The sequence below is a fragment of the Meriones unguiculatus genome, chromosome 7, assembly GCF_030254825.1.
Source record: "Meriones unguiculatus strain TT.TT164.6M chromosome 7, Bangor_MerUng_6.1, whole genome shotgun sequence".
Classification (NCBI taxonomy): Eukaryota; Metazoa; Chordata; class Mammalia; order Rodentia; family Muridae; genus Meriones; species Meriones unguiculatus.
This window is the reverse complement of record NC_083355.1, coordinates 6,257,847-6,283,356: the sequence shown is the minus strand read 5'-3', so window position 1 is coordinate 6,283,356 and position 25,510 is coordinate 6,257,847. Positions and strand designations below refer to the sequence as shown.

At 54.6% G+C, this 25,510-nt stretch overlaps 2 protein-coding genes across 10 annotated transcripts; both read right to left on the bottom strand.

The window, feature by feature from the left end:
- Window positions 1-613: 613 nt before the first annotated feature.
- Window positions 614-16,103, bottom strand: Unc13d (unc-13 homolog D). Of its 4 annotated transcripts, XM_060386374.1 has the most exons (33): window positions 15,743-16,103; window positions 15,065-15,154; window positions 14,383-14,844; window positions 14,055-14,162; window positions 13,856-13,915; window positions 13,698-13,764; window positions 13,274-13,454; window positions 12,333-12,377; window positions 12,171-12,239; window positions 11,970-12,039; window positions 11,701-11,805; window positions 11,507-11,599; window positions 11,323-11,426; window positions 8,773-8,890; window positions 8,567-8,691; window positions 8,337-8,427; window positions 8,198-8,254; window positions 8,019-8,116; window positions 7,886-7,937; window positions 7,678-7,808; window positions 7,456-7,576; window positions 6,999-7,142; window positions 6,593-6,691; window positions 6,275-6,481; window positions 6,061-6,129; window positions 4,921-5,000; window positions 3,961-4,066; window positions 3,785-3,856; window positions 3,100-3,183; window positions 2,878-2,998; window positions 2,585-2,708; window positions 1,997-2,193; window positions 614-1,322 (listed from the first exon to the last, which is right to left on the bottom strand). In XM_060386374.1, exons 5-33 carry the CDS (start codon window positions 13,880-13,882, stop codon window positions 1,201-1,203), a joined length of 2,979 nt encoding a protein of 992 aa, XP_060242357.1. In that variant the 5' UTR covers window positions 13,883-13,915; window positions 14,055-14,162; window positions 14,383-14,844; window positions 15,065-15,154; window positions 15,743-16,103; the 3' UTR covers window positions 614-1,200. The 4 variants fall into 4 exon arrangements, with proteins under 4 accessions (XP_060242357.1, XP_021491538.1, XP_060242358.1 ...); XM_021635863.2 differs by lacking the exon at window positions 15,743-16,103 and having other exon boundaries at window positions 14,383-14,418; window positions 15,065-15,405; XM_060386375.1 differs by lacking the exons at window positions 15,065-15,154; window positions 15,743-16,103 and having other exon boundaries at window positions 14,383-14,418; window positions 14,795-15,035.
- A 117-nt stretch (window positions 16,104-16,220) lies between these two features.
- On the bottom strand, window positions 16,221-24,550 carry Wbp2 (WW domain binding protein 2). 6 transcript variants are annotated; one of them, XM_060386378.1, is made up of 8 exons: window positions 24,277-24,546; window positions 21,241-21,349; window positions 19,835-19,970; window positions 18,980-19,072; window positions 18,306-18,440; window positions 17,977-18,102; window positions 17,350-17,426; window positions 16,221-17,266 (listed from the first exon to the last, which is right to left on the bottom strand). In XM_060386378.1, the coding sequence occupies exons 1-8, from the start codon at window positions 24,333-24,335 to the stop codon at window positions 17,213-17,215; spliced, it is 789 nt and encodes a 262-aa protein (XP_060242361.1). In that variant the 5' UTR covers window positions 24,336-24,546; the 3' UTR covers window positions 16,221-17,212. The 6 variants fall into 6 exon arrangements, with proteins under 6 accessions (XP_060242361.1, XP_021491552.1, XP_060242362.1 ...); XM_021635877.2 differs by having other exon boundaries at window positions 17,977-18,099; window positions 24,277-24,448; XM_060386379.1 differs by lacking the exon at window positions 24,277-24,546 and adding an exon at window positions 23,920-24,071.
- Window positions 24,551-25,510: the final 960 nt, after the last annotated feature.

Sequence of the window (25,510 nt, the reverse complement as noted above, 5' to 3'; positions counted from 1 at the left end):
CTGTCTGGGGAAGTGTCCTGCATCCCTCCTGCCCTAAGTAAACCTTTTTACCCTGTTCCCCACCTGATTTTGAGTATGAGAACACATCTGGGTGGGGTGCTCTGCCTGGCCTCAGCTAGAGTTTGCCAGTCAGCAACTGTTGGTCTGTGTGCAGATTTACTTTACCAGGGTCCAGTTTGAAGACCACCAGGCTGGAAGCCAAGGTTCAGGTGACTCTGCACACACTCTGCTGTCTAGAGCATCTGCTCAGCCTCGTGGTCCCCCAACACCGGGTCCCTTCCTGGGCGGCAGTCACACTAACTAACTAACTAATGTGCAGGTCGAGTGTGTTCAGAGTCACGGCTGGGGGCCAGCAAGGCGGCTTCTGCAGGTAAAGATGCTGCCTGAGTCAGACAGCCTGAGTGGGATCCTGGAACCCGGGTAGAAGGAGAAACCCAGCTCCTGAGAGGCCAGCACCGCTCCAGGACTGCTCGTGTGTCAGCTTCCTCTGGCCTCTGCGGAGCTGCCTGAGCTCCGGGAATGGCTGGGGCATGCAATGCAGTCTAAGGAGGAGGCATACTGGCCCTGACAGATCTTCCTGGGCCCACTGTTAGCCAAGTATAGATTTTCCGAGGGCAGTGGATAATGTTTTATTTTTATTTTCACTAAGAACATTTCTAGGTGGCAGGTGCTATGTGAGGGAGGAAGCTTACTCTGTAGACAGCCAAACTGTCCTTTCTGCTGCTGCCCATCTGCTTGCCCTGCTTCCTGCCAGCACTCACCTCAGAGCCTGAGTTTCTTCCCTCCTCCCTGTAGTAATGGCCACCCCCTTCCTCCACCAGGGTGGCTTTGACAGGGTCCTCTCTCTCTCTCTCTCAAGTTCATGCCCACAGTTCTGGCCCCACCCCAGTAGTTGGGACTGGCAGTTCCTGAAGGCAGATGGCCCTGAATGCTACCCTACCAAAGCAGCTTTTCTGGGGGAAGGGGAAACAGCAGGGACAGGAGATGGACCTCTGCTAGAATATGGCAGAGAGCAGCATTGAGACACAAGGGAGTGACAACAAAGGACAAATCCTGGTCATGGTACTCCATCATCAAGGACTATTCTGGCAAGAACTCAGGGCCTTCCACATACTGATTCTCCCTGTGTGTTACACCAGGATGAAGGGCTTCCCTGTAGCAGGAAGACCCAAAACTTTCAGGGCTCTGGCTTCTCTTCTGCTACGGCCCCAGGTGTGGGGCATTCTGGGAGGCCTGCTTGGCTCGCTGCTTCCTCAGCTTTACAAAGGCCTGGGCCTCACGATCACCCTTCCGGCTCTCTAACAGCCGCAAAATTGGATCCCCTGTGGAAGGAAAGGTTTGAGGGTCAAACTCCTGGTTAGAAAATAATACTGTCCCCTTTCCTGTGCCAACCTTGAAGAAACTGATGAACACACACCAGTAAAATTCACAAGGCACGTCTTGATGACGAAGTCTGGAAACATGGGTGTTGGGTGTTGACTCCTGCCCTTTTCCACGAGAGCCTGAGGCTAGGCTACTAACAGCACGTCTCTGTTTACTCACGGTAAGAGACAGACTACCTCAGAGCCATGAGAATTGGAAGTCAATATACCTAAGGTGCTTTTTCCTCATTTGAGACGGGGACCTCACTGCGGAGCTCTGATGGGCCTCAAACTGACAGAGATGCACCTGCTGAGTGCTGCCTACAGGAGTATGCCATCACAGCCAGCCCTGAAGTACTTTAGAATGGCTGGTGATGCAGACAGGTACGGGAACCTTCCTGTCAGCACACTGCAGGATGGGTGCCCAGCACAGACCCAGGCACCTCGTCACAGGGAAACTAACTGGTTTCCCCACCAGGAGAAGTCACGTAATACTCCCAGAGCTTAAATTTCGCTGGCCCTCTGCATCAGACCAGAGATTGGCGGCATGAGCCATGGTACTTGTTCGCCTGCCTTCTCCCAACAAGGCATCTTGGAGATCCTGCCAGAGTCCCCACCCTGGACCTTGGGCCTACCATTGGAAGCAGGGTATGTGAGAGGCAGGCGCATCTGAGGTGTTTCACCAGGCTCTTCACCGCCTGTCAGTCCAGGCACCCTGCAGAGTGGTAGGAAGGCCTCCCCCTCTAGATCATCAGCTCCCAGCGTGTCGTGGTCCAGCACAGTGAGCAGGAGGCACGCCCAGGCTTTTTGGCATGGCTCGGCGGGCACCAGACTGGCAGGGGAGTCGGGCTCAGTTAGTTGCCTGCCTCACCCAGATCTGCCATCAGCCATCCCTCCCTCCAACATGAGATTACCCGCTTGCTGAGAAACAGTGTGGCAGTTGGCACTCAGCCCGGTTCATCGCTGCCACATGGTTTAACAGCCACTCGGATCAGGGGCTGACTTTACAGCAAGAGGTCCTGTGGCCCCAGGCCCACGTTCAACAAAGAGCGGGTCCCCAGTACCTCAGGTCCTTCCCTGGATCCCCCTCTCTCCCCCGGGGAAGGAAACTCTTGTCCCAAGGACTCTTCCTTCAGGCCAAGTATGGTCATCTCAGGGGCACCTTACAGCAGAGGGAGGGAAAGGAAAGGGAGGGCCTGAGAAAAGAGTAAGGACCTACTCACAATTCAAAGGTCTCATCAAAGAGTGGGTGAAGTTCCTTCTTGTGCTTCTGGGTCTCTCTAGGGGCCAGCTCAGGGAATTCATGTCTGGGTTCCAGCGTCAGCTGAACAAAGGGGTCACTGGAACCTAGCAAGTGGCCCAAGGGAGGGTTGCTGACTGAGTTCCAGCCACCATCACCAACCACCCCAGCTGTCCCCCTTAGCAGGATGGCTCCCTCCTGGTAACTGGAAGAAAGGTGCTCAAAGCCGAGCCACCAGGTCCTAGTGGGGAGAGGCCCAGGGCAGCCTCCACTCACCATTGGAGTCCAGGGGCAGCAGGTTGGAAGCGCTGAGCAGCTCTACATGAAGCTTCTGCTCACAGGCACGGTAGGCGGCCTTGATGGTGACTGCACCCAGCCGCTCAGAAGTAGTTTCAGCCTGACAGGGCATCGCGCATGTGCATAGGGATGAGCTGGGAGGGAGTGGGGGCAAAGCCCACCGTGGCCCTCAGTAGGTGCCGGACAGGAGGGGCGCCTTACCTGCTGCTGGATCCGGTTACAGAAGTACTTCTGGATGAGCTCCCTGCTGGAGGCCGCCTGCAGCTCCAGGTCACTCTGCAGAGCCTGGAATGGCACAACTTCATGCCTACTCATGCCCAGGTTGCAGCCAAGCACTCAGAGAGCGTAAGGTATGGCTTTGCCACAGGAAGTGCTGGAGTCCTGGACCCACAAAGAGGGGTGCACCAGAAGACCCCTGAGGCAGAGGCACTGGACCACCTGCTTGCTTTGGAAGGATAGTCTCCTTAGTGCAGGCTCGGGGACCCTGTGCTTTGAAGGAACCACATTTGGATTATTTATTTCTTGTCACATCATAAAATAATTTTGAATTAGAGACCCAACTTTTTGTTTTTGCTTTTCCAGACAGGGTTTCTCTATGTATCTTTGGCTATCCTGGACTTGCTTTGTAGACCAGGCCGGCCTCAAACTCAGAGATCCACCTGCCTCTGCCTCCCTGAGTGCTGGATTACAGGCTTGTGCCACCTCACCCGGCTCCAACTTTTCATATTGTACTTCGCTTCATGAATTATGTAGCTGGTCCTATATACAGGTGAATATGGAAAGATAGGCTCCCTGCCTTGACCTCCTAACCAGGGGCTGGCTGATCAAAAGACCCTAACAAGGCCTTAGGTTCACTCCTGGCACTGCTAAGAAAAAGAGCCATTACCTGGAAAGTGGCTGTGTGCAGGGCCTCTAGTGGCAAACCACAGCCCTCAGCATGGAAGCAGATCTCCAGGTTCTGGGGAAGAGAAAAGAGATGGCTCCAGGCACGTACCCTGGGCTTTTTACTCACAGTGGGCACACACCCCATACAGTCACTGTCCTCACCGCTGGTATAATTACCTGAAGGGCTACCTTCAGCCTGCTGGAGGCCAATGAGGAGGTACACTGAGAAGAGGCCGCCTCCACCAGCACTGTGAGTGTGTGGGTCCACAGCAGAGCGAGGAGGCTGCAGGAGGCAGAAGGATGCCAGGCACAGGACAGCACAACAGGGGAAAGCAAGAAAAGCGAGGCCTCAGGAAGCCAGGCTCACCCTCCCACCCCTTCCACCTGCTCCACAGTGAGGCTGGGTCAGAGCTGGCAGGTGGTATACCAAGGGCTGCTCCCAGGGTCAAAGGGAGTCACAGTTCCATCACTGTGTGTCCCTTAACCTTGGTGGAGAACCCTCCTCAGTAGGCCCACGGGACTGCAGCAAACCACCAAAGAGTGGAGAGGAAAGCTGCACCCCAGCATAACCTAGGATTGCAACTCACGGCAAGAGTAAGGAGAATAATATGATGCCAAGAACACAGCCTGACAGCCACCTGAGATTTAAGACGCAGCATGATACTTACCGAGCCGGTAAGTATCTTAAATAAGAACTGTGTCTGAGGGTGGAGGGGGCCTGCGATGGGGTGCAGGTCAGGGTGCCGCTTGCCTAGCATGTGTGGAAGGAGGCCTTCCTTGAGTGACTTCACCTAACACATGTGAGAGCTTGTTGTGCACCAGGCACTGTTCTAGATGTTTCTGAGCAAAGCTCCTATTTTAGTGGAGAGTCAATTCTTGCTTAGGTGAGGAAAAACAGGACAGAACAAAACAGACAAAGTTCAACAAATGGCCTAAAAACAGAAGAAGCCTGAGCCTCCGGGGTCTCTGCTTGTAGTTCAGTAGCAGAACTCTAGGAGGGAGGTCATCTTGAGGCTGCCAATCAAGCCCAGATTCTACCTGGAGGCAGGTGAGGCTCTGGACCAGCGTAATTCTGAGGCCTTGGAGACATGGAGCCCGAGAGCCTGAGGGCCGTGCAGGTCAGGGGCTGCTACATACCTGTTGAAGTTCTCTCGGACCAAGTTGGTGTTCATGTAGCAAAGCTTCACCTCCAAGAATTTCATCAGGGGCAGAATGGCCTTGGAGAGAGCAAGAAGAACACAAGACTCAGGTCTGTTTTAGTCCTGACTCCACCCACTCTTTTCCACCCTGTCCCCTTCCCCTGGGTTGGCGAATAAAGGTAGGCTTTTGTGTATGGGATAATAAGGTCTGCGTTGGTGGCTCTGTCCCCTGTCCGTCCCCCGTCTTTCTACCTCAGTTGTTCTGTCTGCTCTGACCACACTGTCCTCTGCCTCCTGCTGTAAACCCTTCCCTCACAAGCTGCCTCAGGACCTCTGCTCTTCTTGATCCCCCCTGCCTGGGTGCTCTTCCTCTAGGCATCTTCACAGATCCCTTTCTTGCTTCCCGTGGGCCCTGACTCAGCTGTTACGCTCAGAAGAATACTTTCTCTGACCACTGTCAGAAATTACAACCCTTTGACATTCCCAGCCCATCCCCTTCTCTGCTTTATCTTCCTTTAGCGCTTATCATTATCTAGCACACTACGTGAGTGTGCGGCACACACACACACACACACACACACACACACGACTGGATGTGTGTTTATAGTTAAACTATGTCTATAGTCAGCCCTATCCCCATACTTCGCCATCCTTTATGTCCTCAGGGCAGAAGCCCTAGGAAAGCAGTTTTGGTTGCGCTGACTTAGCACCAGTGCTAAGGTCAGCATCTGGAATGAAAATGTGTGTTTCCTCAACATCAACAAAAGAGAACTTTCCCCCAAGCAATCAGAGGCACAGTGGTGCACTCCCTCCTTTACACACAAGGAGCTGGGGTCAGCTGGCAGCAGAGGCGATAAGCCCTGGGAAGGTGTCTTTCCAGATGTGCCAGGCTACGAAAGCTAATCCCACGCCATCCAGCCGTGCCAGGAGAGCCTGGGCCATGACCCAGCCTGCCTCTCTGAGCATCTGAGGAGGACACGGAAGCCCATGGAGACATCACACCTGGCTCAAGGCTGGGGGACTGATCTCTGACATCCTCAGGACTCCTCAGGCTTCCCCCTCCCCCACCCCCGCCACAAACCCAGATGCACGGAGTTGGCCCCAGAGGTGAAGGTCAACAAACAGAACAGTCACTCACATCCTCTGGCAGAACAGACCCCTTGGCAGCAATGAGTTTCTGGATGTGTGTGGCAATGCCCACCTCCAGCTAAGACACAAAGGGAGATGGAATGAGTCGGGGAAATCCAGACAGTTGACTTGAGGCTTGCGCTTAGGTTTAGGGTCTCAGGATAGACAGGCCAGGCCCTGCTGAGGAACAAGGCAGGCACAGTCCCTGGGGGATCAGACAGTACCTGCTCTGCCAGGGTACGGACGCCAGTACGGATCTCATGGGCCAGCCCAGCCAAGGCGCCCTGCAGCTGAGCATGTAGTGTGTTCTGCAGCTGCCCCTGCTCCAGCGCGGCCCCGACTCGCTGCTCCAGTGCTTCCCACGCCAGCTGAGTGGGCAGCTTGTCAATGACCAGCCTCAGCTGCTCCATGTTATTCACCACCACACAGAGCTGGGGACAGTCATGGGCACAGGGATGTGGGGCTTCCTGAGCAGTGAGCACCAAGACAAGCAAATCCACCCCTACCCTGGCCAGCCCCTCAGCCCCAGCTCTGGGTCTTACCATGTTGGCTGCCTGGCCCTGGTCCCTCTGACCTGCAGACAGCTCCCGGGCCCGGGTCTTTATGAGGCTGCAGTAGACCAGGGACAGCCGGCAGGTGTCCTAGGGTGGACGGATCACAGGGAGTGATGGGTGGGGCTTCCAGAATGGGTAAATAGAATTTTCTCAGAAACTTGGAATTTAGGACACAAGCTATTTAGGGAGCTGGTTGCTGCTGGCAGTTTAAGAGCCTGGGAGAGGGAGCTGGAGAGATGGCTCAGAGGTTAAGAGCACTGGCTGTTCTTCCAAAGGTCCTGAGTTCAATTCCCAGCAACCACATGGTGGCTCAGAACCATCTATAACAAGAGCCTGGGAGAAACTGGGTAGGGCAGGGGTGAAGCCGTCCTAGGGTAAGGAAGGGATACTGTACCTCCACAAATTTGACAGTGATCATGAAAGCCTCCTCTGGGTCCGGCCAGTCCAGCTGCCGGGCAGTGTGGCTAATCTGGGCAAAGCAGGTGGACAGATCCACAGCAGAAGTGCTGTGCTTTGTCAGTTCACCCAGAGGCACCAGCTGGGGAAAGGGAAACACTTAGGAAAGAAGGCTCAGGACAGGCAAGCACAAATCTATGCTACCACTATCAAGCACAGAGGCTCCGGGGAAGACAGACACAAGGCTCTGCCCACTGCCCCTCCAGCCTGTAGGATCCCTAGGCTCAAGGATGCTCTACTGAGCCCTGGGATCTCAGGAGGCCATATAAGGTGGTACCCAGTGCCTCTGAACAATGCCCAGATGAGAGGTTCAAAGACATTACCGGCTTCTACCAGCCAGGAGGTCCCAGCAGGGAACCCAACCACACTCTCCAACCTACGGCCCCCGCCTGTACCATGTCCATCTGCACAGCACGCTGCACCCGCTCCAGGGCGACACTGTAAGTCTTCTGCAGCCAGGAAGGGATGGCTGGCTGGAACCAGCGGTGGAAACCATCCAGGGCCAGGACTCCAAGGCTGGGGAGAGCAGAGGAAGGCAGCAGGGGCTGGCCTTGGCCTTGTCAACCTTTTCCCCTCTTGCATGCCTGAAGCCCACCCTCAAGCCACATGTTGCCCACCTGTCTGAGGCGACAGGGCCCAGCTGGCAGAGCTCCTTCAGGCTGACATAGAGCTGAAACAGATTCTCTCCAATGTCTGGAGAAACGAGGTTGCCCACTGCTACTATGTGGTCCTGTACCCTCTTGGCCACCTACAAGGAAAAGTTTGTTGGGCAGGAGTGCGGAGCTGAACAGAGGGGCGCTACCTAGAGACGGCAGAGGGTCTCACCAGCCACTGCAGCTCCATGAAGGCTATGGTGAAGAGGTCTATCTTGAGGACGCTGGGGAAAAGGCAGCATGTGTGACAGTGGGACCCACTGGGGTCCCACGGGCCCATCAGCTCCATACCCACGAATGCTCACTTATGGAAAATCTTGTTCCACGTGCGATGGCTCTGGTAGAGATCCCTCATAACATCGTGTAGCAGGCTTAGCAAGGCCTTGCCGGCCTCCAAGATGTTCTGTGAAGGATTCAGGTGGTTGAGCAGGGTTACAAGGGCAGACATCACATACCCACCCTCCACCCCTGTCCCAGAAACTACCTGCACCATGGGCTGATGATGTTGCTGCATCAAGTGAAACCATTCAACGGTGCCTGTCTGTTAGAAGGCAGGCAGGGAGAAGGAGTGGTTAGTGAGCTCAGGCCCATGGCCCTATCCCCACCCCATGGAAGATGCCTACCCGCAGAGCTTCAGAAGCCAGCTGGGGCAGTGGAGCACTGTCTGGGCACAGTTCTCCAAAGGCCTTCATCTTGCACATCTGGACCAAGACTCTGGAAGAGAGAGGGCTCCAAGGTCCAGGGGCCTGCCATCCTATTCCCACCCAACAGGCCTTCTTGACTCCTCCCCGCAAATGCCACCCCTGCATGCTCATCCCTGACTGCTCTGCAGAACAAAAGGGTAGCCACTGACCTGAGGAGGGACTGCAGCCTGGATGGGGAGTCAGAGACAGACAGGGGAAAGACAGAGCGGAACTTCCGGATGAGGGAGAGGCCATAGGTCAACAGGGACGTGAAGGAGGTGGCCAGCTCCTCCCGCTGCAAACCCAGAGAGATGTTACAGGCCTGTGGCTCTCCAGAGCCCTGCCTGGAGAGCCCTGCCCCACTCATACAACTCACCTGTTCCGCCTTGAGCCGGCCCTGGATCCACTGGTACTCTATGCTGGTGATGGGGTGCAGGAGGCAGCTGCTGGGGAACTCCAGGCTCTGGTAGAGGCGGCTGTAGGCCAGCCATTGCCTGCAGAGACAGGAAGCCCTCAGCCGGGGGCCCAGGAAAACAATATCTCCCTACTCAATCCACCAGTAGAGGCCGAAGACCAGTGGCTGATAGTGTGACTCACAGGGCCACTGTTCATTTCTATAGATGCTTTTCAAGTTGCCTAACTTTGTGGGTTTGGTTTTGTTTTTTTCAAGACAGGGTTTCTCTGTGTAGCCTTGACTATCCTGAACTCACTTTGTAGACCAGGCTGGCCTCAAACTCAAAGAGATCTGGCTGCCTGTCCTTTGCAAGTGCTCGGATTAAAGGGATCCCCTACTTCTCCAGCCTCACCTGACTCTTAAATTGTGCGTTGTATAGATAAAGCTTCAGAGCTGGGCATGGTGAATTTTCCAAATTGGGAGGCAGAGGCAGGTGGGTCACTTTGTGTTAGGAATCAGCCTGGTCTACATGGCACATTCTAGGCCAGCCAGGGCTAGAGAGACCTTGTCTCAAACAACAACAACAACAACAATAAAAAAAAAAAAAAAAAAAAAAAAAAAAAAAAAAACAGAGAAGCTACTTCACTATTTCTGGGGTCAGATGACTCAGTGGGTAAAAGTGCTTGTACCAACTGGGGCTAGAGAGATGTCCCAACAGTTAAGAGCACTGGCTGCTCTCCCAGAAGAGCTGAGTTTGGTTCCCAGCATCCCCTGGAGAGGGGTTCATGACTATCTGCAACGCAGACTTCAGGGGAACCAGTGCCCTCGTCTGGCTGGTGAAGGCACCTAAACACAGACAACACATACACATAAATAAGACAGTTCTTTAAAAAAACCTTCACCGTGTGTGTGTGTGTGTATGTGTGTGTGTGTGTGTATGTGTACTCACACACGTGTGTGAAGGGGAGATGTAAGTGTGTGTATATGTGTGATGGTCACAGGTCAAGTACATTCCTCAATCAGTCCTAAAGTTCCACAATTCCCCTGGACTCCTGTCTTTGCACTACCACACCCCACCACTTATAGGGCTGGCATTACAGCTATGCCAAGGCATGCCGTGCTGGCGCGCTGCAGACTGAACTCAGAGCCTGCCTGCTGTTTGCAGAGTGAGCGTTTCCTGACTAGGCATCGCGCTAACTCACTATGCAGCTGAGAATGACCTTGAACTCCTGATGCTCCCGCCTCCACCTCCCAAGTGCTCATTTAAGTGCCTAGAGAAAACTTCAGGGTTTCAAGTCAGGCCTGGTGGAGCATGCTTTTAATCCCAGCATCAGGGAGGAAGAGGGAGGCGGACTGCTGTGAATTTGAGGCCAGCCTGGTCTACAAAGTGAGTCCAGGACAGGCTACAGAGAAACCCTGTTTTGAAAATAACCAAAAACCAACAACAAAAACACTACAACAACTCTTCAGGGTTTCTTGTTTTCTTTGTTGTTGTTTTGGTCTTTTTTAAGGCAGATTTAGAGGGTCGAGTCTTACACACACGGGAACCATCAGCTGGAAGTTCTCTTAGGAGACTAGACGGAGGCGTGCCTGAGCTAGCTGAGGTTATGGTGGAAGCAGGGGCAGACAGGGACAGGCTGAGATCCCTCAGAATAGCTACTGCTTGCATTAAATGCCTAGATCCTGACAGGGAAGCTGGCTCCTGGCTATCTGGCATCTCGCTGGCCTCACCTCCACCCCAGCTTCCTCTTCAGGAGCGCCCATCTGCCCAAGAGCCCAGAAGCATACAAAGCCCAGAATCGCCCTCCTCCTCCAACCTGTTTCTCACTCAAAGACCAAGTCATAGCCAGGTTCCAGGTGGCATTCTGTTCTTCCTCCTCTTGCCCAGCAACTGGCTGTGACCATTCTTATGTACTCCACACAGGCTGGTATGCCAACCATTCATGAGTGCCCCTTCCTGGCATTCCCGGAAGCTGGCACAGCCCAGGGTATATGATGGCCCTTGACAGACTTGTCATTTTTAGAATTTTGTTTTTTGAGACAGAGTTTCACTGTGTAGACCAAGGCGGCCTCACACTTGCTGCAATCCTCCTGCCTCCATCTTTTGAAGGCTGGATTTGACTTGCACTACCAAGTCATTTTAACATCCACTTATGAGTTATCAACTGTTTGCTGCCATGAGCCAACGGCATTGGGAAATAGGTCTACAACAGAGGGGCAAATACAAAAGCCCAGGACTCGAGATGTGATGGCAGTGAGTGATTGGTACTGCCTGGGGCGGTGAAGGGATGGCTCAAAAGAACAGGATGCACCACTTTTCTCTGGCCAACATGCAATTCCAGCACTCGTGTTTCATGAACTGCTGAGTTACGCACAAAATGTCCAGATGTGAAAGTTTGTTAACTGACTCCAAACTTAAAAAACACAGTTTAGGCCAAAGAGCACGCTCTTGAGAGATGTGTTTTGAGCTGCCAGCAGGCAGGCAGGGCAGATGAGGTGCCCTAGGGGTTCCGAGAAGGGCTCTGTACTCACGCCATGGACTGGTGGAAGTCCGACAGGTCCTTCTGAGTGGCGTGGAGAAAGAGGATGGTGGCAGCCTGGGGACTCAGCGATGCATCCCAGGAGGTACTGCCAGCCTAGGGGAAGTAGTTGAGACCTATCAGGACCGTCACGACAGGTGGGCCTGGTGGTGCCCAGCTCTGGAAGACAGCCATACCCGGTGCTGAGTGACTTCATGGGACACCAGCTGCTGCAGCAGATGGAAGTGGACAGTGTAGTTGGGCTGGGAGCGGCTGGCCACTGTGGCTCTCTGCAATAAGGAGGGCAGGGCTATGAGCAGAGGAGGGCCCCATGCTAGGTACAGTCAGCCCTCCCCCACCCAGGAGGAGCCCTGACCGAGGCTGGACCTACCCGCTTGTGAATGAACTGGAACTGAAGGTGACACTGGCCACGGTCCGGGTAGGTCTCTGTGCAGGGCTCCAGCGGGTACCACTGGTCCTCTCGGCAGCGCAGGTCCTGGCAGGCAAGGCACACAATGATGAGCATCAGGACCCTGCACAGAGCTCAGGGGAGGACAGGGAAGCAGTTGGGGCAGCCCCCAGGCTCAGGCTGGGTCAGACCTGGAGTCCCTCAGAGCCCTCCTCCTCCCTGTCTTTGCTTCTCTCCTGGCCCTTCCTCACCTGTAACCTCAGAACCACGTTCCCCAGAAAATCATCCTGGCCTTTATCCTTCCGAGCATCCTTAAAGATCCTGCTTTAGGCAAGACTGATGAGGAGACAGCCACCTGGGCACCCAAGGGCAGAGCCTGCCTTCCAGAGCCCGGGTGTACACGAAAAGGCAGAGGACTACCCCCCTACCACCAATGAGTCTGCTGTGCCCACCTGCGGAGCCCATGCAGGTCCGTGAGCTCCCCGAGCTTCTGTCTGACAGACTCTACAGTGTCCAGGTCCCTGTAGGCCAGAGGTTTGAGCAAGGGGCAGAGAAGGGGCCTGTGACTTTGCCAGTTTTGGTCCTCATCCCCAGTGTCAGGGCATGCCACTCACCACATGTCCAGGTGAAAGCTTGCATTCGTTATGTCCTCAAACTCCCTTTAAGGAGAAAAGAACATGTATACTTAAGAGTCTTAGCAGGGCGGGACCCCCACTGCACATCCATGCTAGACCAGGCCACCAACGTTGGCCACAAGCCTGAGCCTGCCCTCTGAAACTGCCATCCCTAACACAGTGGTGGCCTCTTCCCACCTAGTTTTCCCCCTCCCTCTTTTTTGTCTTGTCTTGTTTTGTTTTTTGAGACAGGGCTTTCTCTGTGTAGCCTGGCCATCCTGGAACTTACTCCATAGACCAGGCTGGCTTCAAACTCACAATGTTCACCTGCCTCTGCCTCCTGAGTGCTGGGATTAAAGGAGTGTGCCACCACCACCACCAGGCTCTTCCCTCCCTTTTTATTTTTTATTTTTTCTCTTGGGTACAGGATCTTATTACATAGCTTTGGCTGGCCTGGGACTCACTATGTCTGGCCTCACAAGGCTGGCCTCGAACTCATAGAAATCTACCTACCTCTACCTCCCAAATGCTGGAATTAAAGACTGAGCTGCCCCACCCAGCATGGTTCCTCCTTCCTAACCACTGTCCCCTGGCCCCCACTCACCAGGGGGCCCAACTCTCCCTCCTCTACTACTCTAAGGCATGTTTACTTATTTGTTTGGCAGGGTCTTGCCATATAGCCTAGGTTAGTCTTGAATGTGCCGCCTCCCCGCCTTGTCCTCTCGAGCGCTCGGGTTACAGGTGTGCAGCACTACATCAGCCAGACACATGATTTGCACTTACGCCATGGGTCTGTCCTATCTAGCTGAGTCTCCCTGCAGCTCCAGTTGAGAACCAAGACCTAAGCTCTCTCTCCCTCCAGGAAGATCACTGATCTCATTGTCTGGAAAAGCAAGCCCAAGACAAGAGTATGGATTAGAGGACAGAACCAGGCCACATACAGGATGAAGGTCTCCTCCCAGACGGGGTTAAGTGTCTGGGGCTTGACTTGGGTGCGATGGGTCTGCTCTTCAGGGATGGTGTGTCTCACTACAGCCTTCTGCCGACGCCGGGACACAGGGCTGCCTTCTGGCATGCCAACCCCCTGGTCGATGCCTAGCAGGCAGTAGGGGTCACTGAACCCTGGGAAGGAATGAGAGACAAGACTCCAGGGAGTCAGCCAGGTTTCCTTGAATTCCCATCAGCCCCCCCTGGGGCCCATCCCCCCCCCCCCAGAAAGCTGGATAAGGTCCCTAGAAACTCAGCATCTAAGCGTAAGAGGCTAGCAGCTGGGGCCATGTTTTGAGGATTGGCTCTCTGGCAAAGAAGAGTTCAAGGCCAGGCTGTGATGGGGGAAGGTCATCCAGGAATCCCAACCACACTCACCACTGACATCCTTGCCCAGAATGCCCTTGGCCTGTTTCACTGTAGCCTTCAGACAAAATATTGGCTTCTGGAGGGATATGAAGGGGGCTGCCTGAGTTCCTGAGAAGGCTGGGCTTTCCATGCCCCTTCCTTGCCCAGGGTGCCCTGGTCCAGGTTACCTCAAGCTCCCTGACATGCTGCAGCATCTGCTGGTGCTCCTCAGGTTGCACCTGGAAAGCCTGAAGGGGGCAGAGGTGCAGGAGGCTGGAGTCACCTCTGGGGAGTGACTGGTGGGGAGTCACCTGGTCGGGAGGCCTGGTGGGAAGCCAGGGCTGAGTCTTGGCATAGGAAGACGGAGAACAGTGGAGCTGTTTTTACCTCCTGCAGATAGCGCAGCAGCGCTGAGTCCTCCTTCACATGGTTGGGCTCTGGCTGACCCAGGCGGTGCAGGACGGTATAGAGGGCTTCCTCATACAGCAGGTCCCGCTGAGACACAGCAGGGTCACCTCAGGAACCCCATCCTCACCCGGCAGCCCCCCTCCCTGACAGTGACGCCTCAGGCCCAGAAAAGGGACAAAGCGGCAGATAATGTAGTGAAGGTTGAGACCCAGAATGTTCTCTGCCAGGTTGTTACCTCCACCACTGTGCTTCTGGGGCTAGGGGCTGCCTCCCACAGCTCCCACACCCTCCCAGCTCCACCTCTTACCTCCTCTGGGGAGAAGAGGTGGGACTGAACCTGGACCTAGGAGCAAGGTAGAAAGACAAGGTACCTCTGGAGACAGCGGGGACCCAGTACCTCAACCTCTGGGCCGACTGATACCTCTCACCTCTTCCAACACAAGGCTCCCTGAAGGGCTGACCCCTGGGCCATCTTGCCTATCCCCTGGCCTGCCATGCCTGAGGTCCATGGGCATTCAGCTGGCCCAGCAGTGGGCTCTCTAACACCTGCCCCCCCTTCCTTCCCCAGAGGAAACAGCAGTGCTTATCAGGAGGCCACCGACTCCTCACCCCAGCAGCGGAAGTGAGGCCTAGCAGCAGAGAGCCGAGGTGGGTGAGTGGGGGGAAAACAGTAGGCAGGTCTCGAGTAGCTCAAGGGGGTCCCTGGGCAGCCCACTCACCGTGGAGATATTGCTTCAGGGAACTGGTGCCTTCAGAGTGGAGCACAGGGCTGGAGGTACAGGCCCACCAAAGGGAAAAGGACTAGAGAAGCCCACCATGGCTCAAAGAACACGTGGTGGGCCTCTCTCTGCCCACCTCCAAGGCCGTGCCCAGAGCCATAGAGGGCAGTTGAATGGGGACAGATAGACAGCCTCCCACATCCAGGCCCCAAGACTGCCGAGTACCCCCCCACCCCCGGCTGGCTCTTTGCCTTTCGTAGTCACTCCTACCTCCTTGGTGGTTTGGGGCGGTGGATCCCGCAGGTCTCTGACCCTGCGGCGCCTTATCTTGATGGCCTGGCGCAAGAGCGGAGGGCGCCGCTGGGGGTGGGAGAGGTGTGTCGCCATGGTGGCTGGCTCTGCCCTTCCCTCTGCCACCCCCTGGCTGCCGGGTGGAAGCCGCAGGATGATGCAAAGAGCCCCAAGATACACCCTCTGCCAGGGGAGGGTGGAGGGGTAGAGGGTCAGGGTGTCACTGCCTTGAGGGTGTCTTCTCCCAGGCTCCCTGCATCTCCCTTCCAGCCTGGACCCTTGCAGGATCCTCCCCAGCCTGGGGCAGAAAGTGGGCCCAGTAGGCGGGTAAGCCCCACCCACCGTCCCACACAGCCTCTGGGGGAAGAGTCGAGAACGCCTGGCCAGGGTGGTAAGGCCAGGCTAGGCAGCAGCTGCCTCAACTATGCCTGGACCAAGGAAGCCGACCTAGACCTGTGGCATTCTCATCCTCAGGTTTTCTAAATGGGTCCCAGATCTGGGTTAGGGTGGGGCAGGCTCAGGGCCGTGTTTCCTGAGAGGCTCCACCCCACAGGTGACTTGGCAGGCAAGGAGCAGGACTACTTTCAGTTCGTCAGGGATGGACAGAAAGGACATGAAGCTCAGCCCCACCAGTGAGGGTCAGGGGACTTTACTAACCCTGAGAGGTCCCAGGGGGGGTGTCGGAAGGAAGAGGAAGCCTTGGGGCGGTCTCTCCGCGCAGGAGCACTTTGGTGAGGAGCTGACACTTCATCAGTGGGATCTCCCACGGCTCTTTGGCTCGCTGAGTGGGGTCAGGCCTGGGTATGTATGGATTTGGCTTTATTCTGTCCTCTTCTTCCCTAAGTAAGGTGGCACGAAGGCACCAGCCACTCTCTCACAGGAGTGCTGGCACACCTGGGGAACAAAGCTGCAGCCTGTGCTCAGGAGGGACTGCGAGATCGAACACAGGCCTTGTCCTGCCCCCAGCTGGCAGGGGGTGGCACGACACGCCAGGCCAGGCCGGTACAGGGGCCTGTGTAGGATATGGGGAACACACACCCAGAGACTCACTGAGGAGGAAACAGGCTCTCTAGCCCCGCCCACAGCAGCCTCCTCCGGAAAACCTCACCCGGTCACCACACAGAGTCAGAGAGCCTTCAGTTACTTCATTTTTACTATTTCACAGTTGTAGCAAACAAATCAAGGTGCAAACAGGGTTTATTTCACATTAATATATATTAACTGGATTTTTGTGTTTGTGTCAAATAAATAGGCAATTTCTCTTTAAATAACCATCTCCTCATTTTTTTGTTCAGACCAGGAACAAGAGCAAATCTTAGTGCATCCAGGCGGTGTGAAGCTTACAGGGGGGAGGATGACGGGTTATAGGTCACACGGTTGAAGGCTCTCATTCCCAGACCAAAGGGCCTGATGGGGGGGACATGTGTTCTCTATTGCTCCCTTGGAGAAGGCCCTTGTAAAGGGGAGAGGAGAGGAGGGGAAGTAATTCCCAGAAACCCTAGCAGAGGGGCAGAGGGCTTCTCCCCACAGCGGCTTTGCTTCTGATGCTACCAACCACCAGAAACTCAGTAAAATTCCCAAAACCTGGAGGCAACAGAGAGCAAGTGTGGCAGGGTGAGTGTGACTGAGGTCGGAGCATGGCCAAAGGGAATGTGGACTGATAGTCTGCTGGGACAGTGGCCTTCCAGGGTCAGGCACACGCGGGGCAAGGAATGTTAACATGGCTTGGCAGGGCCTGTTGGGGATACACATGGCTGGTCTGATGAGCCCAAGAGATGGGGTGCAGGGGCTATCAGGCTGAGGGGGCTGGACTGCGGGGGAGGAGTGGCCAGTCTCTGTGGGGAGGACCTGCTACAGCGAGGAACAGGGTACTCCTGCACTCCTCGGAGTCCCAGACAAGGTGAAAGGGAAGCTGGGTGGAGCAGCGCAGCAGGCTGAGCTAGCGTGGGAAGCTGGGAGCTGCCTCTCAGAGGCCGGGAGCTCTACCCTTCCATCAGGGCTAGTTCCTGCTAACTGTCTATAATCAGGGGTCGAACAGGGCCCTCCCTGGCCTCCGGGAATCCCAGATGTAGCTCCGTGGAGGCCCAGGAAGGGGTCATCGGGAAGAGGCAGGGAGGAGGGTAGGGTCTACTGGGTCTTCTTGTCTTCTGGGGGGTAGTAGGGTGGTGGTGGAGGCTGGCTCTAGAGGACAAAAACAAAGAGCACATGAGATATCATAGAGCGAGCTGGGGTCTCTTTCCACACTAGCCCCCAGGCCAACTCACCGTGGGCATGTAGACATTGTGTGGGTTGCCCGGGTTGTAATAGGCGCTGGCAGCGGCTTCTGCGGCCTTGGCCTCAGCTGGGAAAGCAAACACACGGGGAGACGGCAACAAGTGACAAGTCCCCTCCTCTGCCCTTGGCTGAGTTTAGCTGGTGGGGGCGACTCAGGCCATCAACAAAAGCTGCAGCGGTTTTCCTAAGCACCTGCCATGTGCTGGAATGCTCTTTACAGTTCCTTTACACACCCTTGGCACTGAGTCTATCAGGTGGTCCTAGGACCATCTGTAAATGAGAACACGGAGGCAGGCAGGGTGATCTTGGTCTAAGAAGGTCACTGCAAGCTGAGAGCCAACAAGGCTAGACTCTAGAGGTCGTCTCAGCTACCTTCAGATTCGTGTTCTGTGGGGCTAGGGAGAGAAGCCAGGCTAGCCCATTCAGGCAGGTGCTCACTGAACCACACCCAGCCCTTGGGACCGAGCACCCTGTTGGTGCCTTTGGGAGGTCTGTAAGCCAGGGGCCTTTCATCCTCTGAGGCTCAGTGGTTTCCAACCATCATGTGGGGTTCTCTGTAAGACCTTGGGGAGGAGGGGGCTGGTCCTCGAGGACTGCTGGCAGACGAGGGGCCTCACCTGCAGGAGTGGAGGGGGCACTGGGGCCGCTGACTGGAGGCTCCATGGGCCCAGGATACGGTGGTGGCGGGGGCTGTACGTATCCCATGGCCCCATCCATCATGGGAGGTCCTGGATAGAACTCTGCTTGGGAAGAGAGTGACAGGTCTGAGCAGCCTTGCTCGGCTCCCTTAGAAGGCTGGTTCTGGGAGTGTCCTGCCTAGTTCCTTGGGGTGCCCTCTAAACTCTCCTATGTCTGTTAGGTGAAAGCAGGTGAAAGGCCATGTCTCCCGTCTGCAATGGGTAGATGGGCGGGGAGGCTGAGGCTGGGCAGCAGAGGACACACTCACCAGGTGGGGGCGGTGGATAGGGGTAGCCAGGAGGGCAGGGGTACATTCCATTGGCGACTGGCGGGGGAAAGACATAGGCCCCGCTGGGCATGTAAGGGTACCCATAGGCTCCATTGGGGACTTCACCTCTGGAGGCTATAAGTACAAGGGGAGAGAGAGATGAGTGTCGCCTGCCTCAGGGACTGACGGGTCCCAGGACTGTGGCCACAGACATGCCCTACCATCATTTCACGGCCCACCCCACTGGGTCTGCCTAGGTCACCACGTGGTGAGGAGAGGGTAGGAAAAGGTCAGAAGGCAACAGGCAGGGGTCAAGGACAGGAGTGAAGAGGGAAGTGAAGGAAAAGGCGTACTGCTGGGCGGGGGAAGTGAAGAATGAGAGGGAACCAATGCTCAGCATAAGGCTTGGTGATTTACAATGGCTGCTGGACGGTAGTTTAACAGTTGAGTTTTTTGTTTGTTTTGCAGTCCAAACATTTCTGTCAGAATGTTGCAAGCCTGTTCTGGGCAGAGGACACCCACAGATGGTAATTACAGGTTTCTTCCCCAGCTCCCAGCGCTGTCAGCTGGGCCGAGATAGTTACTTCCCGTTGCTTACAATGCAAGATAAAAGGACAAACAAAAAACCCATGTTTGATGCATTCTTAGCCCCCAGTTTTTAAGAGCATGGATACCTTGAGATGCCACCTGGAGCATCCGCTGCCCAAACTCAATGGCGCCCCCTGCTGTGAAGGTCAACTTGTAGGAAGTGGAGCCTTCCCAGCCGCCTGAGAAGGGCAAGGACAGTGCATGAACAGTGAGAAAGAAAACAGGTTCAGCCCAGAGGATGGCTCTTCATCCTCTTCTGGCCGTCATCCAACATCGAGGAGGCCTGTTGGGAAGGGTGGGGCTCCTGCCTGTGGCCCACACAAGGCCTGGTGCTGCAGACTGGCCCGGCTCCTGCCTATGGGTGTCATCCTCTCACCGGGGCTTTCCCCCACCCCAGCCAGGTGCACAGCCAGCGCCAAGGTTACACAGTTGATTGTTACTTTCCACCCCCAGTAAAGCGCTTAGCAGAACCCTCCTGGTAAGGAGCCTCAGGACAGAACATGGCCCCTCCGGCCCGGCTGGGAGTAAATGGGTGAGGTTGACAAGAGCCCGCTGGAGTCTGGAAGTCGGTCACAGAGCTGGTTTTTGCCAGCCTCTGGTGAGGCAGCTGCCTTTCCTTGGCTCTCATGGAAGGCCCCACCCAAAAATGAGACACAACTCCTTCCCTAAAACCTGGCCCTCCCTGGGGAAAAATAAGCACCTTTAGTTTTTAATTTTTTTGTTGGGCTCGCTCTTGGAACAAAAGGACAATCTAACCCAGCGCTTCCCAGCCCTTGGTAACCAAAACCCACATGTACTGTTTGGCCATTAGCCCAGTCATCAGAAATTAATCCATGGCTGGAAGGGGAAGGCTTGGAAAGGGGCAACTCCATGTGGGTCAGAGATGCCCAGAACATCTCACTGGAGACTCACTCACATCCCTGAGCTCCTTTGCCACCTACCTCCTGCTTCAGCCTTCACTGTTCCCTTGATGAAGTTTGCACCGAACACTGGCTGCTTGATCTCACAGTCCTTCATCAGGTAGAACGGCATCATGAAGGACTGCATGGCGTCCTTCCCCTTGGACAGAAAGATGACCTGCAGGGAGAGGCAACTGCCATCAGAGCGAGAACAGAGCCAGCTTAGTCATTGCTTCCTGCCATTTTCTGTGTGCTCAGTCTGTTCCTAGACCAGAGCTGGAGCCCAGGCCTGGCAGCCACATGGCTCTTCCAGAGAGCTGTACAGTAAAAGGCCTCAGTGCAGCCTGGGACACCAGACTCAGGTGTGCACAAGAGGGACCTTCAGGCTGCAGAATAAATAAAGACACACCATTATCCTTTCAGAGGCGAAGGGTGGCAGATGTGGTATGCACATGATTGAGCCTACTATGCTCGGAGCAGGGCAGAGCAGGCCAGGTTCCCGGGAGTGAGGTGTAAAGCCTGTTCTCATACAAAATGGAGCACACAGGCCCACAAGAAGGGATGATTGCGACTTTCTGTAGGTCACATTTTGCCTAACAGAAACATAACTTTCCTGCCCCATACCTGGAAAACCCCTGGGTTTCTTAAATACATTTATTTACATTCTACAGGTGTGTGGGTATGTACATGCCACATTACACATATGGTCAGAGGTCATTTCTCTCCTTCCATCATGTGGGTCAGCCCCTGAGTTTCCAAACCACTAGAGACTCACTCTAATAAAAGATGTGAACGTGAGCTTTCAGAGGTGGGCATGTGCCATCGTCAAAACCTGCAGACGCACCTTCCTTCCAACATCTTCACACACACTGGTGGGAAGCCACAGGCATGGCCCCTTCCCTAAGTACCCAGCATCTTCACACCTCACCAGTGGGAAGCCACAGGCACGGCTCCTTCCCTAAGTACCCAGCATCTTCACACCTCACCAGTGGAAAGCCACAGGCAGTGCCCTTCTCTGTATTAACAGAGTCCACATGGTCGCTCTCAGGCGAGGCTGATCCTGCAGCCTGGCGCCTCTCACTCTGCAGGGCTCTGCTGGGCTCTCTGCCCAGCCCGGAGGCTGTGGCCCTGCTACCATATCCTGTTTACCACATTTATCATTCTGACTGTGCACATGAGCCTCAAGCTACTCCAGGCAAATCATCAGCTATATCTGACCTCAGAGACATTTTTTTTTCTTCCAGAATTGGCATGGCCCAGGTCACGAGAGGAGCACAAAGAGCTTGGTGGTTCTAGAATCCAGGGTCATGTGACAGAAAAACAGACAAAGTGAGGCACTACATTCCCCAGGGTTCAGAGGCCACTGGTGTCACGTGGCTCAGGCTGAGAGACTCATGACCCTCTGAGAGCACAAAGCCTCTAACCCACTGTCCTGCTGTCCAACTTACCCGGTATGGGGTAAGGTAGACAGTGCCTTTCTTGGTCCCTTTGAAGGCCTCTGGCACGTTCTTCATGTCATTGAATGTAAGTTCCACATGATCATAGGTCATTAGGATGCTGTAATGAAAAAAAAAAAAGGGCCTGGGTGATATGTCATGCGTCATCCTAGACGGAACAAAGTCACTCAAAACATTGTCTCAACAGTGGCTGTGAGGAATATCAGCACAGCCAAGTTGAGAGGTAGTCCATGAATCTCCCCACATTCACTCTCTACAGCCCAAGTGACCAGGACGGAATAACTGTCTCTATCTCTTCAGCTGGATTAGGTCACTAGGCTTTACTCTGTGGTTTGCTTGTAGGTCCTGTGAGAGGTGTTCTGGTCGGGAAACCCTTTTTGAGAAAGGGCTTCACATAGCTCAAGCTGGTCTTGAACTTGCTAAGTTCCTCCTGCTTCCACCTCCCAAGCTCTGGGATCACAGCCTTCTGCCACCATTCTGGCTTCATGAGGTGCTAGGGACGGGACCCCGGACTCTGTGCATGCCGTCAAGCCACCCTACCAACTGAATCACAGCCACCACTCTTCCATTTTTTTCAAAAATCTAATATATGCCAGGCAGTGGTGGCACAGGATTTTAATCCCAGCACTTGGGAGGTAGAGGCAGGTGAATCTGTGCCAGGCCAGTCTGGTCTACAGAGTGAGTTCCTGGACAGCCAGGACTACACAGAGAAAACATCTCAAAAAACCTTATACACAGACAAAATCTAATGGGACTTGGGGATGTAGCTCAGTAGTATTTGCCTGGCATGGTCAAACCTCTAGCTTCATCCCCAGCACCATTAAACAAATAATTGTCAAAGACATGACTCTTCTTGCAATGGATCCCCTGAAGCTGGAGTTAGATGGTTGGGAGCTGTTGGAATGGATGCTGGGAACTCAATTTGGATCCTCTAGGAGAACGGTTCGTATTCCTAACTGCTGAACCATCTCCAGCCTCTTAACCCACGCCTCTTCAGCTGGAGCTGCAGAGAAGTCTGTACATAACGCCCTTGAGATGTGTCTGTGTGTGTCTGTGCATGTACTCAATTCTCTAGGAATTCACACCTCCCCTCCCCTGGCCCGCACCTCCGATCCCAGACAGGGCTTCTCTGTGTAGCTCTGGCTCTGGCTGTCCTGGAACTCCCCCTGTAGAGCAGGGTGGTCTTGAATTCACAGAGATCTGCCTGCCTCTGCCTCCCGTGTGGCGGGACTAAAGGCCTGTGACACCATTGCCCAGTGACTTTATAGCTTTTCTAATAGCGGTTCGCAAATGAAGGATTGATGTTCACTAGTTTAAACATCAAAGTTTGAGCACTGCACTTAGATTTTATTTATTTATTTATTTATTTTTGAGGTAGGGTTTCTCTGTGTAGCCTTGGCTGTCCTGTACTTGCTTTGCAGACCAGGCTGCCCTCGAACTCACAGAAATCTGCTTGCCTCTGCTTCCAGAGTACTGGGATTACAGGTGTCTGCTGCACTTAGATTTCAATGATTATTGACACATCTGTTTCATAACTGAGGGTGAAGTTCTTCCCAGAACCCGATTTGGTAAGAATGAGCTATGAACCAGGAACTGAGTCCCAGGAGGGCAGATACCTCCCTGAGAACTCAGAAAGAGAAGGAAAAGCAACCCCAAACGATGAAACCAAATAGCCCTGATTTGTGGCAGGGCGTGCCTGAATTCCCTGCACTTAAAAACCTGAGCTAGGAGGATTGCCTCAAGTTCAAGGCCAACCTGGGCTACAGGAATGAATCCATACCTCAAAAACCAGAGAGACTGGTAGAGGTGGAAGTAGTCATCAAATGCCATCAAAATACTTGGCCCAGCTAAGGAACTGGATGAAGCACACCAGAGAACAATGTAAGGTTTCTCTGATTATATGATAAAAAGGTCCAAGTTCACATGGTTTCATTCATCTGTCTCCTCCTCGTCCCAAATATCCTTTCTCGGTGTGGCGGAAACAGAGCCAACACAAGAAAAGACACCAGCTCAGGTTAAAGAACTGATCCCCAGACACATGCTGGGCTTGCCAGACCCTGCCCAAGAACTATGCAGACAAAGTCAGCACAACCAGGCTGTCACCCCAAACCTCCTCCTCTGACTCATCCCAATGGGCAGGTCCCAAGATGGGTGTAGGCTCTGACCTAGATCATGTCTCCCTTGGCCCTCAAGAAGTTAGTTCAAGGCCACAGTGCATGATTTTCAACATACAAAAAGAAAGAGGAAAGAGAAGAGGACCAGAAGTTGGAAGACTGGATGGTGCAGCAGACAGTGGAGAAAAAAGAATCTTGAGGTTGGGAGACCTCTGTTCTGGGGACTGGCATAGGCCATCAGGGATTCAAGAGAACCGGGCAAGAGACATGCCTTTACGAGGGCCACTGGTGCCAGGCGTTGGGTTAAGCAGTTGACAGACTAATTTAGTTCCACCTCTAGGGCCTCAGCCTTTCCCTCGAAACCTGAGAAGTTCTGGAATATACTGGAAGACTGTACAGGAGTCGTTAAGCCTACAGATTGTGGGGCCAAGGTACTTCCCTTCAATTCCTATCTGCTACAGCACTGTGACATAAGCCAACTTATTGAACCTGTCTGGGCCTCACTTGCTCTACCCGTAAAATGTGAATAATAGTTCTGCGGCACAACATATATTACCTGGGGTAGAACCGACGCAGCGGCTGCCGCGTGGTAGCAGCGAAGTAAACGCCCAATAAGGAGCAATTATTTTTAAGACTCCATTCGGGAAGGGGTGCAAGAAATCACCCGTTGGCCTCACTCACCGTCCCAAACCCCGACACCATTCTGCTCCCCAACCACAACCCAGCACCCCAGCTCATCAGCACCCCGTCCTCCCCCACGACCCACCCACTCCTCCAGCCCCGCCTCCGGGGGTTACCACCCCTTCCCCCAGAGCCCCATCAATTTTCTTCCCCACCACATCCCACCGCCCACCACACACAGTGGCGGACACCCGCCCTTCGAGTCTCCTGGATCCTTCCGCCGTGTTTTCACCTCTCAGTGTTGTTGACGATCACTCCGCCGCCCTCTGAGTGATTCTTGTTGAGCGCCATAGTCTCTCCCACAGGGGTCCTGAGACTCTCAACGCTCTACGCCTGCGCCGGTCTTTGGCCCTCCTCTAGTGGCGTCGTTCGTATTACAGTCAGCCAATCACAGCTCCTGCGCGTAGGCTGACCAACCACCTGATCTGGAAAGTCACGTGGCGATAGTTTACTTCCGCTACCCCTCCCCCACGCTGTACCTGCCTCACAAACAAGCAGCCAACTACGATTCCCAGCAGGCAATGGTCCTTCCACCGCGACCGCGCCTTGCGTTTAGTGACGAATGCATTCTGGAACTTGTAGTCTTTTTTTTTTAAACTATGGGCCAGGCTTGATAATATATTTACAAAGCTAAGCTTAAACGTCTGCACGCCACTCCCATCCCGGCGTCCTCAGGTTAGGCAAGCTGGATCGAAGAAATGTAACTTAAACGTGATGATTTGGCGTGTGGCACGTTTTAGAAGTCGCTTAACGAGCCGCATTCATTTCCCCAACTGACAAGTAGACCTAGAGAGCAGCGTGCGACGCACCAGACGCAGACCCGGCGAGTGGGGCTGTGTGTCGGGGGAGCGTGGCCCACCCCCTTCCCCGCCCAGCACCGCCCTGCACCGGCTGGCCTCGCGATGGCGCCGCTTCCTTCTCGGGCTAACTGCGCAGTCCGTCACCCTGCTGGGTCGGCGCCGGAGGAGTTCAGCAGCGGCTTTAGGCCAGCCGTGGGATCGTTGAGTGGAACCAGACGCAGCACGAGGCCAGCGGCCAGACAGGGCCTTCAGAGGACCACTGCCTCGCCTCGCCCTGCCGGCTCTGCGCTGCGCTGCAGTGCATCTTCTCAGGCCCGGGAGGCCTGTGGGAGGTCCTCAGGTGCTGGGTGGTGTCCTAGCCTCAGGATCGGTGTCTGGCTTGAAGCGGACAGCCTGCTTCCCTACACCCCAGCACTGGGGAGGCTGAGTCACGAAGGTTGCCACAAATTTGAGGCTAGCTGGGCTGCATAATGGTTTCCAGACCAGACGGAGTAAGTCTCTAAATAAATAAGTAATAAAACACAATAAATGATCTGAAGAGATGGCTTAGCAGTTAAGAATGAATACTGCTTTTCCGGAGGACCCGAGGTTACGTCCCAGCACTGAGGTCAGGCAGCTCAAGACTGCCTCTAACTCCAGCTCCTGATGTCCCTGCCCTTCTCAGGC

Excerpts from the sequence above, each read along its gene's own strand:
- Unc13d (XM_021635863.2), bottom strand. The coding sequence starts at position 15,181 with ATGGCGACACACCTCTCCCACCCCCAGCGGCGCCCTCCGCTCTTGCGC. Across the intron at positions 13,765-13,855 it reads AGCATGTCAGGGAGCTTGAG|AAGCCAATATTTTGTCTGAA; the intron begins GTAACCTGGACC and ends ATATCCCTCCAG. Across the intron at positions 3,857-3,960 it reads GGCTGAAGGTAGCCCTTCAG|AACCTGGAGATCTGCTTCCA; the intron begins GTAATTATACCA and ends TCTCTTCCCCAG.
- Wbp2 (XM_060386378.1), bottom strand. The coding sequence starts at position 24,335 with ATGGCGCTCAACAAGAATCACTCAGAGGGCGGCGGAGTGATCGTCAAC. Across the intron at positions 21,350-24,276 it reads ATCGTCAACAACACTGAGAG|CATCCTAATGACCTATGATC; the intron begins GTGAAAACACGG and ends TTTTCATTACAG. Across the intron at positions 19,073-19,834 it reads AGTGAAGGCTGAAGCAGGAG|GCGGCTGGGAAGGCTCCACT; the intron begins GTAGGTGGCAAA and ends TGCCCTTCTCAG.